The sequence below is a fragment of the Triturus cristatus genome, chromosome 5_1, assembly GCF_964204655.1.
Source record: "Triturus cristatus chromosome 5_1, aTriCri1.1, whole genome shotgun sequence".
Taxonomy (NCBI): Eukaryota; Metazoa; Chordata; class Amphibia; order Caudata; family Salamandridae; genus Triturus; species Triturus cristatus.
In genome coordinates, this window is record NC_140587.1 from 362,714,892 (window position 1) to 362,730,562 (window position 15,671).

Below are 15,671 nucleotides of genomic sequence, written 5' to 3' on the forward strand. Positions count from 1 at the left end.
CCCGTGTGCTGGTGGCACCCGAGCGCTTCAGGGACTTCCTACTGGGTCTGGCTCATGGCGTGCCTCTCGCAGGACATCTGGGGCAAGACAAGACCTTCCAAAGGCTTGTCACCCACTTCTTCTGGCCCCAGATGAAAAAGCACGTCGGGACATTCTGTAGGACTGGTGTGGAGTCCATTTGTGGTGTTTTCACTGTGTTACTGTGAGTGTTTGTACAAATACTTTACACATTGCCTTTGATAAGTTTGTCTGCTCGTGCCAAGCTACCAAGGGGGTGAGCAGGGGTTATCTAAAGAGTGTATCCCCCTTACCCTGACTAGAAGCAAGGGTCCCTACTTGGACAGTGGTACCTACCTCTGCCAACTAGAGACCCCCAGATCTAACACTTGCAATGGGAGAAATAATGCAATGCGTACCGCTACAAACATGTACTGCCCGATGGAGGGATAAGGCAATGCGTCACACCCCAATCACGTACTTTGCAAATAATTAATAATGCAATGTGTATCTACAATCATGTACTTTGCCATAAAGAAATAATGCAATGTGGGCCGCTGCAATCCTGTACTTTGCAAGTGAGAAATAATGTAATGCGTAGCGCTACAATCGTGTACTTTGTTATGCAGAAATACTGTCAGGCTTCATAAGACAGTCTGGCAGTTCGTTAGCAGCAATATTGGCAATGTGTATTACGAAAGTCAGCCTCTTCGATAACAGTTGGCCCCCACACGGATCAACGATGACATAAATCACAGCTTCTCACTGTGGCCCCAGTACTGCCACTCCTTTGGTTTGTAAAGGCCCCACTTTGAGCCGAAGCAAAGGGTCACGGCACCAGAAGGACTGAGAGGCCGAGAGAGTGTCCCTCTGAGTTTGCACCCCGCCCAGGCAGTGTTGCACGATACCTGGGGGCGCGACCCCACTCTCCTCATTCAACAGACTGGGCCTTCCATGTATAGCTTCCTCAAATGGGCCTCAGCGGCTCGGCCTGGCAGCTCAGCTCCTCCGGGCAGCGCCGCGATTGTTAGGAAGGTCTCAGGTGGCCACAGGGCACATGTACCCCACGCCCCTAAGATTATGTTACTCTGGGTGCACATTCACCACAGCACCCTCTGGGTCTCTTCTGGCATAATGCCACACACACAACGCTGATGAGTCTTTACGCAGACTCCGAGTGCACGTTCACCAGTCACTCCTTCCTGCTATCTCAGTTGGCACCAAGACATGCACACCGCGCTGCAGAGACTCACTTTCTACCGGTGCACACGATGATCAGCCGATCACCTTCACAGTCCCAGGTTGCACCAAAGCACGCACACTGCTTCACTGAGACTTACTCCCAACTCCGGTGCTCCGATATCCAGGCACTCTTTACCAACGCCTCCGGCCGCACCTGGACACACTCACCGTGTCCGAGCTTCACTTCTCCTTCAGTGCACTCGATGACCAGGTGCACTTCACCAACGCCTGCGGTTCACCACGACACGCACCCTGTGCATCCGAGACTCACTCCGCTTCTGGTGCATGCGTTGACAAGGGGCTCCTCACCAACACCTCCTGTGCACCATGACACATACCCAGCATGTCCAGTCTCACTCATACTTCGTGTGTCCAAGATCACAGGGCACTCCTTCCAAGGATTTCAAGCTGCCACAACACGTGCCCACCGCGTCGCTTGAAACTACTCCGGAAACTTTTGTGTTCCTGTGTTTCCAAACAGGGAGCCAGCTCACCTTGGGCTCTTGGGGTTACAAGACACAGCACAAAGCAGTCTTTTTCAAGCAGGGGACCCAGCGCACACAGCACAGTCCCAACAGCCTCTTCCTTGGTTAAAACAGCAATCTGCAGACCAGCCCCAGATCACACAGCAAGGATTGGTCCTTCCCAGCAGTCTCTTCAGTTGTTCCTTCCTTAGCAGAGGTTCCTCTTGACCATGAAATGGGTCTAAGCCTTTTCAGTCTCAATCCATTTCTATTCCAATGTTCGGAGGCCTCAGTTCTCATAGTTATACCCCTAAATGTCTTTGCAGTTCATATGTGCTCAGGTGTCCATGACCCCTGCCTAAATCAGTTCTGGGTGTCTCCCTCCCAGTTTCACCTTTCTCCCTTTGATACTGGGGGTCTGGAGCCTTAATCACTCATCAGGAGATGCGTCAATTGGTTTATAGCACCAGCCCAGGCCGTTTCACCTCCCGGGCTTCTCCTCCCCCTACTCTCCAGATGCAGGGCATCCTGGTGCCATCTCAACCCCCTCCCTGGGTCAAGACCTCTCTCAGCTCCTCACACCTCTCAGATCCAGACAGTCAATCCACATTTAGCAGAGACACACAGAAATGCTTAAAGCACAAAACTCAGCCACTTTCTAAAAGAGTGGTTTCTGAATGCACAGTGACAAAACCTCTTTCATAGAAAGATGTGTTATGACACTGTGAGTTCATACATACTAAACTTCACCTCTCCATTTTAAACTTATAGGAAACTAGGCTAACAAAACACAATACCCAGCCTCCCCCATTCTGTCCTATGGGCAGATTGGCCTTTCACCATTGAAAAACGAAATTGAGTGTTTTTCACTGTCAGAACATAACACACACCTCAGTATATGTCCTACTTTTTACTTACACTGCACCCTGCCCAGGGGTTACCTGGGACCTACCACAGGGGTGCCCACTGTGTACGCAAAAGGGAATTTAAGGCCTGACAAGTGGTTGCACTTGTCAGGACAACATGCTAACTTAGCAAACTACATGTAGGCCCTACACTGAAGGTCTGAGTTCCCTTCTCTGCGTGCCTTTGCATTACTAGCCCTTGCACACACAGTGCACATCACTAGGAACTTTACTAGTAAGGCAAACATACCAATCATGGCCAACCAATTACCATCACACTTTACACAAGGAACACTTGTACTTTGACACTGATCAGCAGTGGCAAAGCACCCAAAGCATCTAACAGCAACTCTAGGTCAGGAAAACTAGGGGGAAAGCAAAACGTTTTACCATTAAAGGGCGCTACAACAACAAAATTATTTGCTGGTCAGCCCTTCAGAAGTTTTTAAAAGTCTCAGTAAATTTATGAATCCGTAATGGTCGGAGGGAGAAAATGTTTCCTGATCTAATGGTATAGTGTTATTATATTAACTGGATTCATGTAAGCTCTGTGGATTGGTAAATCCCTGGGGAATCTGCAGATGAACAGTCTAGATATCTGAAAACGGTAACCTCTAAATGCCATTCCAGAACACTTTTCAAGCGCTAATTTATCAAAAACTACTGAATGGATTTACACCAACCCAGGCAAATCCGCTTCTTTGAGTTAAATTTGACTTGCATGCCCAAATTGGTGAAATTCTGTTCAACTGTTTTTTTCTGTATCAAGAAGCAAATCGTCATACTGAAGTAAAAGAAAATGTAAGCTTTTAACCCCACCTTTTTCGGCCCCACATTGAAGTTGAGCACAAAACCCGACATGAATAACCCAACGTGGGTGATCTTATTTTTGGAATGCCTTGAAGATTCACAGTTATTAAAACTAGAAAAAAGCCTTCTCAATAAAATGACTTACCTAACCATAACTACACAGGCACTATCGGTCCAGCAAAGACTCTATTTCATCAAGTAGGGTAGCCGACTTCACTGAGGCACAAAGCAGGGTGAGACCAGTCTAAGAAAGTCAGCTATTTGAAATCTAAATATTAGATCCATTGCCACAACTAAGGCACCCAAAGACCCTTCACTAAGATATACCAATGGTCAAGAAAGTGGTGAAACTAAACCCTTTCTCCACTCCTCCACCCACCATCATTTTCTTTTTGATACAGGAATGAAGCTAGAGAGATACTTTTGGGGAGAATAGGTGTGATGAAGACATTGACAACTTGTTGAGGCCAGAACCTAGTGACAAAGGAGTGACAAAGAAGTGTCTATCTTCCATGAAAGAGCTGCAGGAACTACTGCAAACCCTTGCCACCAAAGCAAACACAAGAGAAGACAGAGTCCCTGGAAGAAATGCAAAAGAATCATCACGTCATCTACCGACCTGTTTATCTAAAGCTCAAATTGTAGGCCAAATGACTTGGACATCAGAAAATTTAGATCAAGAAAAAATTCCCGCTGGGCACAATACAGTTTCCAACAATAAAGCTAAAGACAGCATCAGCCACAGATGGGGGCCCCAGAAAAGACAGCAGCAACAGAAATCCTTTTAAATGTGAGAAAGCAGACCTGTTCCTACATGAAGGCCAGCACGGGAACAGGATTCTTCCATTCTTCATTATCTCACACAGCAACTGAAATTCTTCAGCAACAGCTGGATACTATATGTAGCGTTAATACAGTAAATACAGAGGCTAAGAATATCCTCCTAAGTTGACTTAAGATTCAGTCAGATCAGTTCTGGGGAATCTTAAGAAGCCAGTTCAGAACTGAAGACTAGGCCAGAACAGTAGCCAGTAAGGGTTCCACTTCAGAGACAGAGGGAGCCTTGGTATCCAACCCCTCCAAAGCGTACGTTTTTCCCCAACATGATGGGCAACTTATTGCATAGCCATCTATTCAACCAAAGTGATGAAAATCACTTAAAAAGTCCTCCTGCACAGACCCATCCGCAGGCTCAGAGAACCCCAAGGTACCCTTCAGGTGTTCTACAGTGCCAAGGGAAAGAATGCAGAAGAAAGGAGCAAAGCAAAAAGCAATAACACTTTCTATGCACTTCCAGTCTTATAAATTGCCCAGGCAAAAAGAGGCCAGATTGTTCCCACCTTTTATAAGGTACCCCTATATCGAAGCCAGAAAGTAGCTTTTAAGACAAGCATGCCATGGCATTGCACCACTCTGCTCAAAATCCACAAAGAATCAGGCTAAACAAAGTAGCACGTGTAAAACAACCTTCGGAATGCAAATGCTACACACACACATAAATCTAGATCTCTATATCTAGATATCTATTTATGCGTGTGTCTATATCTATCTAGCTATATATAAATATATATTGGCGGTCGCCAGTAGGTAGTTATAGTTAGGACCTGAAAAGTGTTTTTCGGATTGCCGATATCTTTAGAACCATTTTTTCGAATCTTCATGAAATTTTCCAAAACAAGTGACCCGGGGATTCTGATTGTGCTTGGAAAGTGTTGGGGTGATCCATGAAGCAGGGGCAGAGAAAAAGGGGGGGCATTTTAGAAACTTGTTTCTCCCATGTTGAATCTCATTGGGGTTTTGAACACGACTACAGTCTGAACTGCTGGACAGAATTGCAGCACATTTGGCAGAAAGGTAGCTTTTGGTCCAAAAAGCACACGTTTTGTAATTTGGTGTAAATCCATTTAGTAGTTTGGGAGATATTTAAAAAAATCCTAATTTATATGTATAGGGATGTGGATCCGACGAGGATCTGACTGTTCCCGTGCTGATATCAGATTGCCTGCTAACACTTCAACCAGGCAGTGCTGGCAGCCATCTTTGAGACTTGGCATGAGACGAGTCCCTAAAAATCCTTAGAAAAAAAATAAACGAGTCAGGGTGGGAATGCCCTGACCCCTTAGCCCTAAATCCTCTGGTCCCCGTAGGACCCCGCCAGGGCAAACAAGCATTTTTTTTTTCATTTTTGACACAAAATCTTTGAAGACTTGCCCCCCGGTGGGCCAAGTCCTGTAGGCTTTTATTTTAAATAAGATAAGGGGGTGCAGGAGGCCCCCCTTCTCATGGCCATTCTTGGCCCCGGGGACTGCCACCTCCACAAGGATTTACGAGAAAAAAGGAGGGCTGTGCAGACCCTCTCCCATGCCCGAAAGGGCCCCAGGGACCACAACCTCCCTAGGGCCATGTGGCCCCGCCTCCCAGGCCGGCCCATGCACTCTTAAGAAGGGGAGCCATGCAACCCCTCTTCTAGAGCCATTATTGGCCCTGTGGACTGCCACCCCACCATAGCCGTCTCCTGCTGTGTCCCCTGGTGCCCACTTCTGGGACATGGCAGTTTGCCTTTGCTTCACCCACAAAGTGAGAGCAAACATACCTCTGCTCCGGCTTGCTGGAAGCAGCGTTTTTATTGGTTTCCCTGCTCGCTCCCATGCAGACAGAATAACAGTAATGCTCCTGCTTGCAGGGATCTGCATATTTAGCAGCTGCCTTTGCGCAGAAGCAATGCTGTCTCACGCAGAAGGTGGAGAATAGGCTAAGACCGCAAGGGTCTAGAGGCACCCCCACGGTCCTCATCACAGCACGCTGGTTTCCCTGGGTGGGCTTCAGGGCAACCAGGGAGAAGTGGCCAGGTCATGGGAGATCGGGTGCCCAGGGCTGAAATCAGCACAGGGAGGGGTCTCCTGCCGCACCCCTCCCCATTGAATTATGGCCAGGCCCCAGGGGATGGGGTCCCTGGGGTTGAAATCGGCCTCACACACTCACTCTAAAGGTTACAGGTTACAGTTAGGAAATAATTTCTAAGGTTTTTAAATGTTAATTTACAAAACCAAAGTTAACAGGGCTGTTATAGCTACGAAATAACATTATAAAACCTTAGAAGTTCACTGAAAAAAACTAATTTTACAGGGACATTATAGTTAAGAAATATGATTTAAAAAAACCTTAGAAATTCACTAAAAATACAAAGGTTCAGGGAACTTATAAGTAAGCTCAGATTTCACTCCTAGAAAACCATTGAAATTCAGCAGTTATAGTTACCTCAGGTAACTATAACATATGGCCCCACAATGCGCTGCTTATGACCTCACATATTACATCACTCAAGACATGGTCAGTGACATCACTGATGACATCTCAAAAGAAATCACTAATGACATTGTTGAGGACATCATCCACAGAACCACTCACATGCCTATTTAACCTCTCATATGGCTCACGCATGCACACAACCACTCACATACCCATTCACAGACCCATTCAAATACTGACAACCACTCACTAATCCATTGAGCCACTCACAAAACTACTCATTCACCCATACAGCTACTCATTTAAGTAGTCACTCACCCATACAGTCACTAATACAGCCACACACACTCACTTATTCGCCTACATTGCCACTCACATACCTACTCACTTATCCATACAGCCTCTCAACACAGCCACTCACTCACTTACTAATACACAGCCAGACAGCCACTGACATACCCATTCACACATCGACTCCCTCGACCATACAGCCATTCACACAATACTCACTCTCTAATACAGCCACTCACACACCAACTCACTTAACCAAACCCTCACTCAGTCTTTCACTCACCCATACACCCAGCCACTCACTCATACAGGCATTCATACACCCACTAACTCACTCATATGGTCACTCACTCACACACCCACTCACCCACCAATAAGCACTTAAAACTTGGCTGTTTAACTATTAGTACAATCACCTACCTTATTCCACACATGACGTTTTGGCTTTTACTCACTACCTCTATTACCAACTGGGCGCTTAGCACCTACAGGTTGTAGCGTGCTTTAGAAATGTCAAACTTGATTTCATTTCATTTCAGTACAGCCACTCACACAGCTACTCACTCACCCATTCAGTCACTCACACCCCTACCTATACACCCATATAGCCACTCACATGCCCGGTCACACACCCATACAGACAGTCTCACAGTCAGCCAGAATACATATGTTAGAAATACTAACATTCAGTAGTATTGAAAGAATTGTAATTTAAAGTACGCAGCAGCTTAGTATATATCTTTAAGTCTCAGAAACTCTTACACTCACCAAGTGTAGCAGTGGGCATATCACCAAACCTCTTAGACAAAGGGCTCCTTTCCCTGATTCTCTGACAAGTCTGTCAATTAAAATTGTCACTTCACCCATTAAAAGCACAATTTATTGATCCAGATCTTTTTTGAATTATTGCATAGTTCCTATTATACTATAGGTGTGTGTGCGCAAGTCTTCTTCTACATTCAGACCTCTTGGCTGTTTAGAGTCTAGCTCTATAATGTAGCGGGATTCCAACCTCCTTAATTTCTTTCCTCTGTTCCCCCCTCTCTGGTCAGCTGCCACCGCATCTATTACATAGTAAGTTAGTCCCCAACATCTTTATTATGTAACCTTTCGAAATGGCAGACGACAGGATAAGTCCTATCACCATTTCTAATGGCCCTCAAATGTTGTAGAACTCTTTTGTGGACTTCTAAGATTGTACTGCCCACGTAACTCAAGCCACAAGTGCATTGTAGCACGTAGACAGCAAAATCTGTCTTACAGGTGTACTTTCCTCTGATCTTTTTCATAGTCTGTCAGTCCTAGTTTATACTGTTCTGTATTAGTCCCATGTATGCAGGCTTTGAATTTTGTGCATTTCACAAAACCCTAGCGCTTGGTTAGCCAGGTAGTTTTTGGCTTAGGTTTCTCCAAAGCCTTTCTAACTAATGCCTGCTTAAAGGATCTTTCTGTACGGAATGTAATTAGAGGTCTGCGGGAAACAGATTTTCTCAACAATAGATCATTCCTAATAATGTGCCAGTGTCTGTTTAGAATGCTTCTTACTTTATCCTGCTGCTTGCTAAATGTTGTTTTAAACCTGCACTGATTACTTGTCTCTCTTCTGGTTTTTGTCTTTATTAAACAAAATGTAATCTCTTGTCCTCTTGGAGGCTATGTTGACAGCAGTGTCATTCCATTCATCCGGATATCCCCTGACCTTAAATCTTTGTTTAAGAAGATTCAGTTCTTTACTTGTTTCTGCCTCATCACTTGCGCTTCGTACTGAGACATTCTCCATATGGAATGCTCCGTTTCAAATTGACAGGATGAAAGCTCTGTGCGTGCAATAATGTATTTCCAGAAGTTGGCTTCCTATATAGTCTAGTTTCCACTTTTCCTTCATTGATATACACAGTGAGGTCTAACAAATTGTAGCGCTCACCCACAGATCACTCTCTCGACAGAAACGTTATCGCTTTACCCCGCAACCCGTTTTCAGGCACACAACAAGTAAAGGCCCCAAAGACTACCAATCCCTGCATGCAATGGGGCGCACCTCGACGCCTGCAGTTCATAAGCACTTCCTCCGGAGGCGGAAGGCGCTTAACAACAAAGAGTCGTGAAGGATTATAATGGCGGATGGTGTTCCCCGCCGGAATTCAGCAAGAAGCATTTCAGCCTTCATTCCCGAGTTGGGTCGTGTCCCGTTCCAGCGTTGACGGAGCGCCGCAACCAACGTTCCAGAGAAGTCCAGATATTCAGTTTAGCCAGGTCCAGGTAACACGGGGAAGGTTCCGTGCATTACCCCCCTCCACCGCGTCCCCTCGCACTATCGTGCATTTGTGTAGAGACCGCAGGCAGAGTGTGCCTTTCCCTGCTACCAAAAGCAGAGTATTTCCCCATTGGAGGTGGTTAGTTGAGGGTGCTCCCGGACTTCAGAACATTCTGTTCAGTATACGGAGGGGCTGGGGAGGCTAGTGGTTTTTACCAGATAGCTGGAAGCGAGACATTTATTTCATTTCTGTGGGTATACTGTCGTTTTTGACTAATGGGTAATATTGTTTTGTCACCAGCCAGCAGTGTTCTTTAAGAGTGATTACAGGCATTGTGTGCGGACTGGAACCTGATCTTGGGCATTCAGCAATTGCATCCCCAGGAAGAGCATCGCGTATGAAGTAGTGAGAAGCCATCCCTTTGTGCGCAGTGACAATCCAAACTTATCGCATTGCAGGAAATCTGCGCTTTCTGCCTTTAAGAAAACATTATCATGGTTTATTGAATACTTGCAAAAAAGACTCGCGCCTGTAACAGCGCTACTGAGACCCTGCAAGGAACCTACGGCTGTCAGCCTATTCTTTGAGTTGTCCCCTTCCCTTTTTCCCCCAGATACTGCCTCACGCAGGAGGGTTTACACTTCCTCTGCTGGGGGTGATGTTCAGGGGAATCGTCCCTGCTGGAGTTCTGGAAAAAAGGTTAGTGGCGTGCTTTATGTAACTTGTGCTGCTGACAACCTGACAGTCCTGACACAAATTAACACTGGTTCTACTTATTTTACTAGTGAAACTCAGATATAAGTTGTTTTTTTGTAATCTATTGATGAAGCTCTTAGCATCCTCTTCAGAGCCCTTCCTCACTAAAAATAAATCATCAATAAAATGACTCCAGTGCATGGTATTTTCTTCCCACTCTTTTTGGTACTGTGTCTGGACCACCTGCTCCTCCCACCAGCCCATATGCAGATTTGCATAGCTGCGAGCGAAGCAGGTGCCCATAGCAGTCCCGCATACCTGGTGGAACAGTTCTCCATTAAACAGGAAAAAATTACTGCTCAGACATTTCTCAATCATATGCAGAATTATTGTTTGTGACCACAACCTAATTGGTCTTGTTCCTAAAAAATGTCTGACCGCTATCAAACCATCATTGTGCCTAATGCTGGTATACAATATTGACATATCAATGGTAACCAATAAATAATCTTCCTCCCAAGGTAGATCATAAATCCTCCTGAGGAAGTCCCCTGTATCCTGAATATAAGAAGGTAATGTTTTTACCCGAGGATTTAGCAATGAATCGTATGTTCTAGAGCACTTCCCATTGCTGAAATAATTGGGCGCCCTGGCAGATTCTCCACATCTTTATGAATTTTAGGGATTAGGTAAAACACCGGTGTGACTGGTTGCTCACTTTTCATAAACATATGCTCATCGTGGCTTAAGAGACATTGATCATACCATTGTTTAAGTTCAACATTAAAGCTTGTATAGCTTGAAACCATCAAACTTTCATCAATTCTAACATAGCAATGTTTGTTGTTTAGTTGCTTATATGCCTCTGTTAAATACTTCTGCCTGTCCCAAAGGACTTCATTGCCCCCCTTATCAGCGTTTCGCACAATGTAGTTATCATTGTCAGACAGTTTTTTAAATAAAGCCCGATAAGTTTTATGTTTTGCAATGCTCAATTTATTCTTCTCATTCATCTGAACATCTAGATTTTTTAATTCATTAGTGACTAAATCACTAAACATCAGTCACATCCCTTGTTGTCATCGGGATAAAACGGGAGGTAGGTCTAAAGTTAGTCAGTGCGTCTTCAGAGATGTTTATCCCTTGCTCTCATGCCAGTGCTTCAACATCATCTCCACTTGCTCCCGTTTCTGTATCCATCTCCCTAAGTTCCATCATCAGACTCATGTCATTAACTGCCAGTTCCTCTTCTAGAACTGTAGATGTATTCAATATTTCAGCAGGGTTAGCAAGCAAGTGTTTCTTCAGTTTCAACATTCTAACAAATTTAAATAAATCAATTCTCGTTTGGACATAGTCCAACCCAGCTTCGGGGCAGAATGATAATCCCAATTGTAAAATTTCCTTTTCTTGATTTGTGAGAGTCTCGTTGGTCAAATTGATTATAGAAGCTTCATTGCCGACCTCATTTTTCTTGTTGTGCTTCCTCTTTTCTTGTATGCCTTTGACGGGTTGCCCCCTTCCTCCTCTTTGTCCTCTGCCTCTTCCTCTTGGTGGTTTTTGAATCTTTATTGGTGGCCTTGGTCTTAAATTGAACCTCCGTTCTTTGTGTAAAAAATCGAATTCATCGATAACAGATGGCACTGGTCCTTGGGTATCTTCATCAAGATCTGTATCCACTTCTGAACTCTGGATACTACTTTGTTCAGAATAGTTTTCTTGTACAGGTTTACTTGATTTTGCCATTTTTCTGCCTTCTGATAGTGTAGAACTTTCTGGCAAACGTATAGATCTGGCCTCTATCATAGTCTTGCTTGTCTCTTATACATTTTTGGGCCTTTCTCTCCTTTATTGAGGTTTCGAGTTTCTTTAGCCTCTCTTTTATAGCGGTCATGAAATGCTTGAGTGCGTCTTGATCTTCTTCCTTACTCAATATTTCGGAAAGTATCTCTATTTCTGCCAGTATTTTCTGCCAATCAAAGTCCGCATATTTGATGAGGATGGCTAACATTCTTCGTGCGGCATCATTGTTATTTGCAGTCCATTTGCGTAACATGTCTGGGTTAGGCTCTTCGTAACTTGGGGCTACCATTATCCGAAGCCCTCTGGGAACTCGCTGTACTTCAAGATATCTTTGCAGCGATTTTGACTCTAATCATTGCGCATGTCCACAGGGACTATATGAAGCCATTAATGCTAATACACTGCACAGCGTGATGCTAGAGATGCTATGAATTGTATTTTGCAATTAAAAAAAAAAAATGTTTTATTGTAAAAGCAGTGGTGAACTTAAGAAGTAATAATTTTGATCTGTACATGTGTCATTGAATCGAAATGATCAACAATGTGGAAAACCTTGTATTGTGGTATGGTGGATATATATATATATACTGACGGTTCCTTGGTAGAGCATATGAGCACGTTCTTGGTTTAAGATAAGTCCTATTGACCTAAGTCATCACCTGCACATTTCATGTGCTAGAGCAGTACTATTTTAGTATTATGCTGACCGTTCTCGTTATTTAGCCCGAGACACTAGCATAACCAGGAGGTTGCCTGGGCATTTGCCCGGAAAGTGTTATTCACATGACCCATTTTTTAGCTCACGCATTTTTCGTGTTATTAGTGTGGGGCATCATTACTATGGCAATTACTCTTCACTTTGTATGCTACCCTTACAATTATTTGGTCCAGCAGTGTAGCGTAAGGGACTTTCCGCACTTGAGGAGGCGGTCCTTATTGCATCATTTATTATAAATTATACTTTGATTTTAGAATTTACTCTGAGTATGCAATGTTTACGTTTATATCAATGCGATTTACTGATTTTACCATTCAAAGATGGCCGCTACCTATGTTTGTACGTAGTCCCTTCTTCATTGTGATGACCTCGTATTTTCAAATGCTTTATCAAGGACTGTTTTGTAACACATTGTCACACGTGATCAAGGCTTGTCGCCGAAACGCGTAGTGTGTATTAAACTCTTGGATTATTTACCTCGTGATTTACCTGTTCATTACTGAGAGCGCACAAACTAAACTTCTTTTTGTGTGGATATATATATATATATATATATATATATATATATATATATATATATATATATATATATATATATAATCTACTGGCGGTCGCCAGTAGATAGTTATAGTTAGGACCGCGTTTCCATAGGAAATCTGAAAATTCTATTTTGAATAACTTTGGCGCCGGTTAACGAATCCTCGCGAAATTTTCAAAACTAATGGCGCGCTCCGTTCAGCTTCAACCCTAAAAGTCTTGGGGTGATTCGTCAAGCGGGGGCTGAGAAAAAAGGGGGGTCCCAAAACGCGTTTTCCCCATGCATTTTTTCATACGACCTTTAGTCGAAGGTACAGCCCGAACGGCTGAACAGAATTACTTGAAATTTGGCAAAGAGGTAGTCCTCAGGTCAGGCATGTGCCTTTTGCCTATATGGAGTCAATCTGTTCAGTATTTCCTGAGAAAATTGCAGTTAAAAGTACATAAATATCTATAGCCGCGCACCGTGCGCGCACGGTGCGCGCACCCTAACGTGCGCGAGCGTAATTCTGATTGGTGGTTACATGTCAGTCAACGTTCGAATCGGTCGAAATCAGGAAGTGTCGTCCGCCATTTTGTTTGTTTTGGCTGCGACAGTGAAAAAGAGAGGTGGCGAACGTGAAAAGGGGGCAGAGTAGAGAGTTCCTGACCCCCTAGCCTTTGTCAGGGGGTCCCTAATGGACCCCGAAGGGTGAAAAAACCTTTTTTTTAATAAATCGCGGGGTGCGCGCAGGTGCGCGCACGGTGAAAAACATTAAAAAACCATACAAATTCACGGAAAAAACCATAGGTTTCACACTCGTTATAGTTAGGAATTAGCATTTAAAAAACCTTGCAAATTCACTTAAAAAACCATAGGTTTCACACATGTTATAGTTAGGTGGACATTTCACTCGTAAAAAAACAATGAAATTCCCCTGTTATAGTTAGTTGAGATAACTATAGATCACGCGCGAATTATAGTTATCTCAACTAACTATAACGGGGGAATTTCATTGGTTTCACTTTTTTAAGTGAATATAATAGATAGATAGATAGATAGATAGATAGATAGATAGATAGATAGATAGATAGATATATCTTGCTCCAATGCTTAACTCTATTTTCTTTACTGCAAACATGTCATGCATATATTATAGACAACTATTTGAACTTAATCGGTTTGTCTTGTATAATCTCAGAATAAACATTACTTTATCTTCAAATGCATATTTTAAAACCATAGGATGACAATATTACTGAAGAATTGAAATTTTGCCCTGCATGGGTACCTTATCCTGAGGGTGTCCACTCTGGCTAAAATAGAGGGCAAAGCGGTTGCCTCCTTTTATGAAGAATGTGTAATTATCTGACTCTGGAGGCACAAAGAATCCACTGAGACGAGCAACAAATCCGTTGTGGCCTGTGGGCCACTTGTATGAAGCTGAATCGACCCATGATGCACCAGCATATCCGGTGGTGTTCTCGTTGTACAAGAGTGCGTCTTCTAAGCGAGAAGGACTGCTATTGTTCCACAATTCAAGCATGAGTCCTCTGCCACCTAGAAATGGGAAGGATAAAGACAGCCTAATAACTAATTCGTACTATGAATTCATTTTTATAATAAACGTGCACCTACAAACTTAGATGATTACTCCTGACTTTGAAATATGTCTTTTGAGGTTAAGAAGTTACTGTAAAATGAACTAACAATGTCTATTCTAGGACTGTCTACTTTTTATAAAGGGTAATGCATGGAATATTTAGCACACTTACCTGGAAACAGAGTTGTGAAGTCAAGTGAGTCTCTTGTTGGTTTTGTAGGAGTCCTGCAGGTTATTGTGGTATCTGTATGAGCTTGAACATCACAACTTTGTCCTGTAAAGAAGGTAATGGTACGATATTATTGTTGGACTGTGCAGTATTTGTTACCGTGCTGAGCATAGTAATCAATATTCTTTAGAATAGAACACTATAATAATATCAAAGTGATATGTGCCCTTTCTTAAATTCCTCAGAAACAACCTAAACAATGTCTTGTTTTATAATGTAAAAAGAATCTCTGACCTGATCATCCGGACAATTAATTATGTTTTTAAAATCAAATTAAGGTAAAGCTGGGGTGATATGGTGATTTACAATTGAGTAGTTGAGAAAAGTGTGGCAAAAACGGATGCGTGCTTTTGTGAAAACGACCATTTGTTCAGGTAGAAATGAGGATAACTAATCAGAAAAAGGGATACAAAATCTTTTGTGAACTTTCCTGCAATGACTGCCGAATTTTTTTAATTGTAAAATTATTTTAACTCTTTCTGCAGGATTTGTGCAGATTATGGTTTACATATCTCAACAGATGCACATTGTAGAAAATGTAATTCACATAGTACTTTTTCTATTTTGGTTCCCGTGCTCTACTAAAATGCTGTCCATTTATTCTCGCAGTACTTTCTACTCTAGTCTGGGACTGGTCTGGCTGCCTGTCAGAGACTAAAGATGGCAATGGATAATAATGAAATATTAATGCTTAACCTATTGAAATGCAATAATAATCTTTCTTCCTACACTGCCTATTTGGTCATTTATGCAATTGTTTAATAGGATATTTGTTCCCTGAACTGAAAGTCAGTAAAGAAAAACAGGATGTTTAACACAGGAATCAACCATATATCAACTGCAATCTATATAAATGCTTATTATAACACAGGTCCAATAATCATGAAACTAA

At 43.1% G+C, this 15,671-nt stretch overlaps 1 protein-coding gene across 1 annotated transcript in view; it reads right to left on the bottom strand.

Annotated features, from left to right (window-relative positions):
• LOC146830893 (fibrocystin-L-like) overlaps positions 1-15,671 on the bottom strand; it is a 533,569-nt gene that overhangs the window by 476,217 nt on the left and 41,681 nt on the right. The window contains exons 13-14 of the mRNA XM_085603812.1: positions 14,723-14,824; positions 14,239-14,507 (exon numbers count right to left, since the gene is read on the bottom strand). Coding sequence (XP_085459938.1) covers positions 14,239-14,507; positions 14,723-14,824 — 371 coding nt within the window. The remainder of the gene's footprint in view (positions 1-14,238; positions 14,508-14,722; positions 14,825-15,671) is intronic.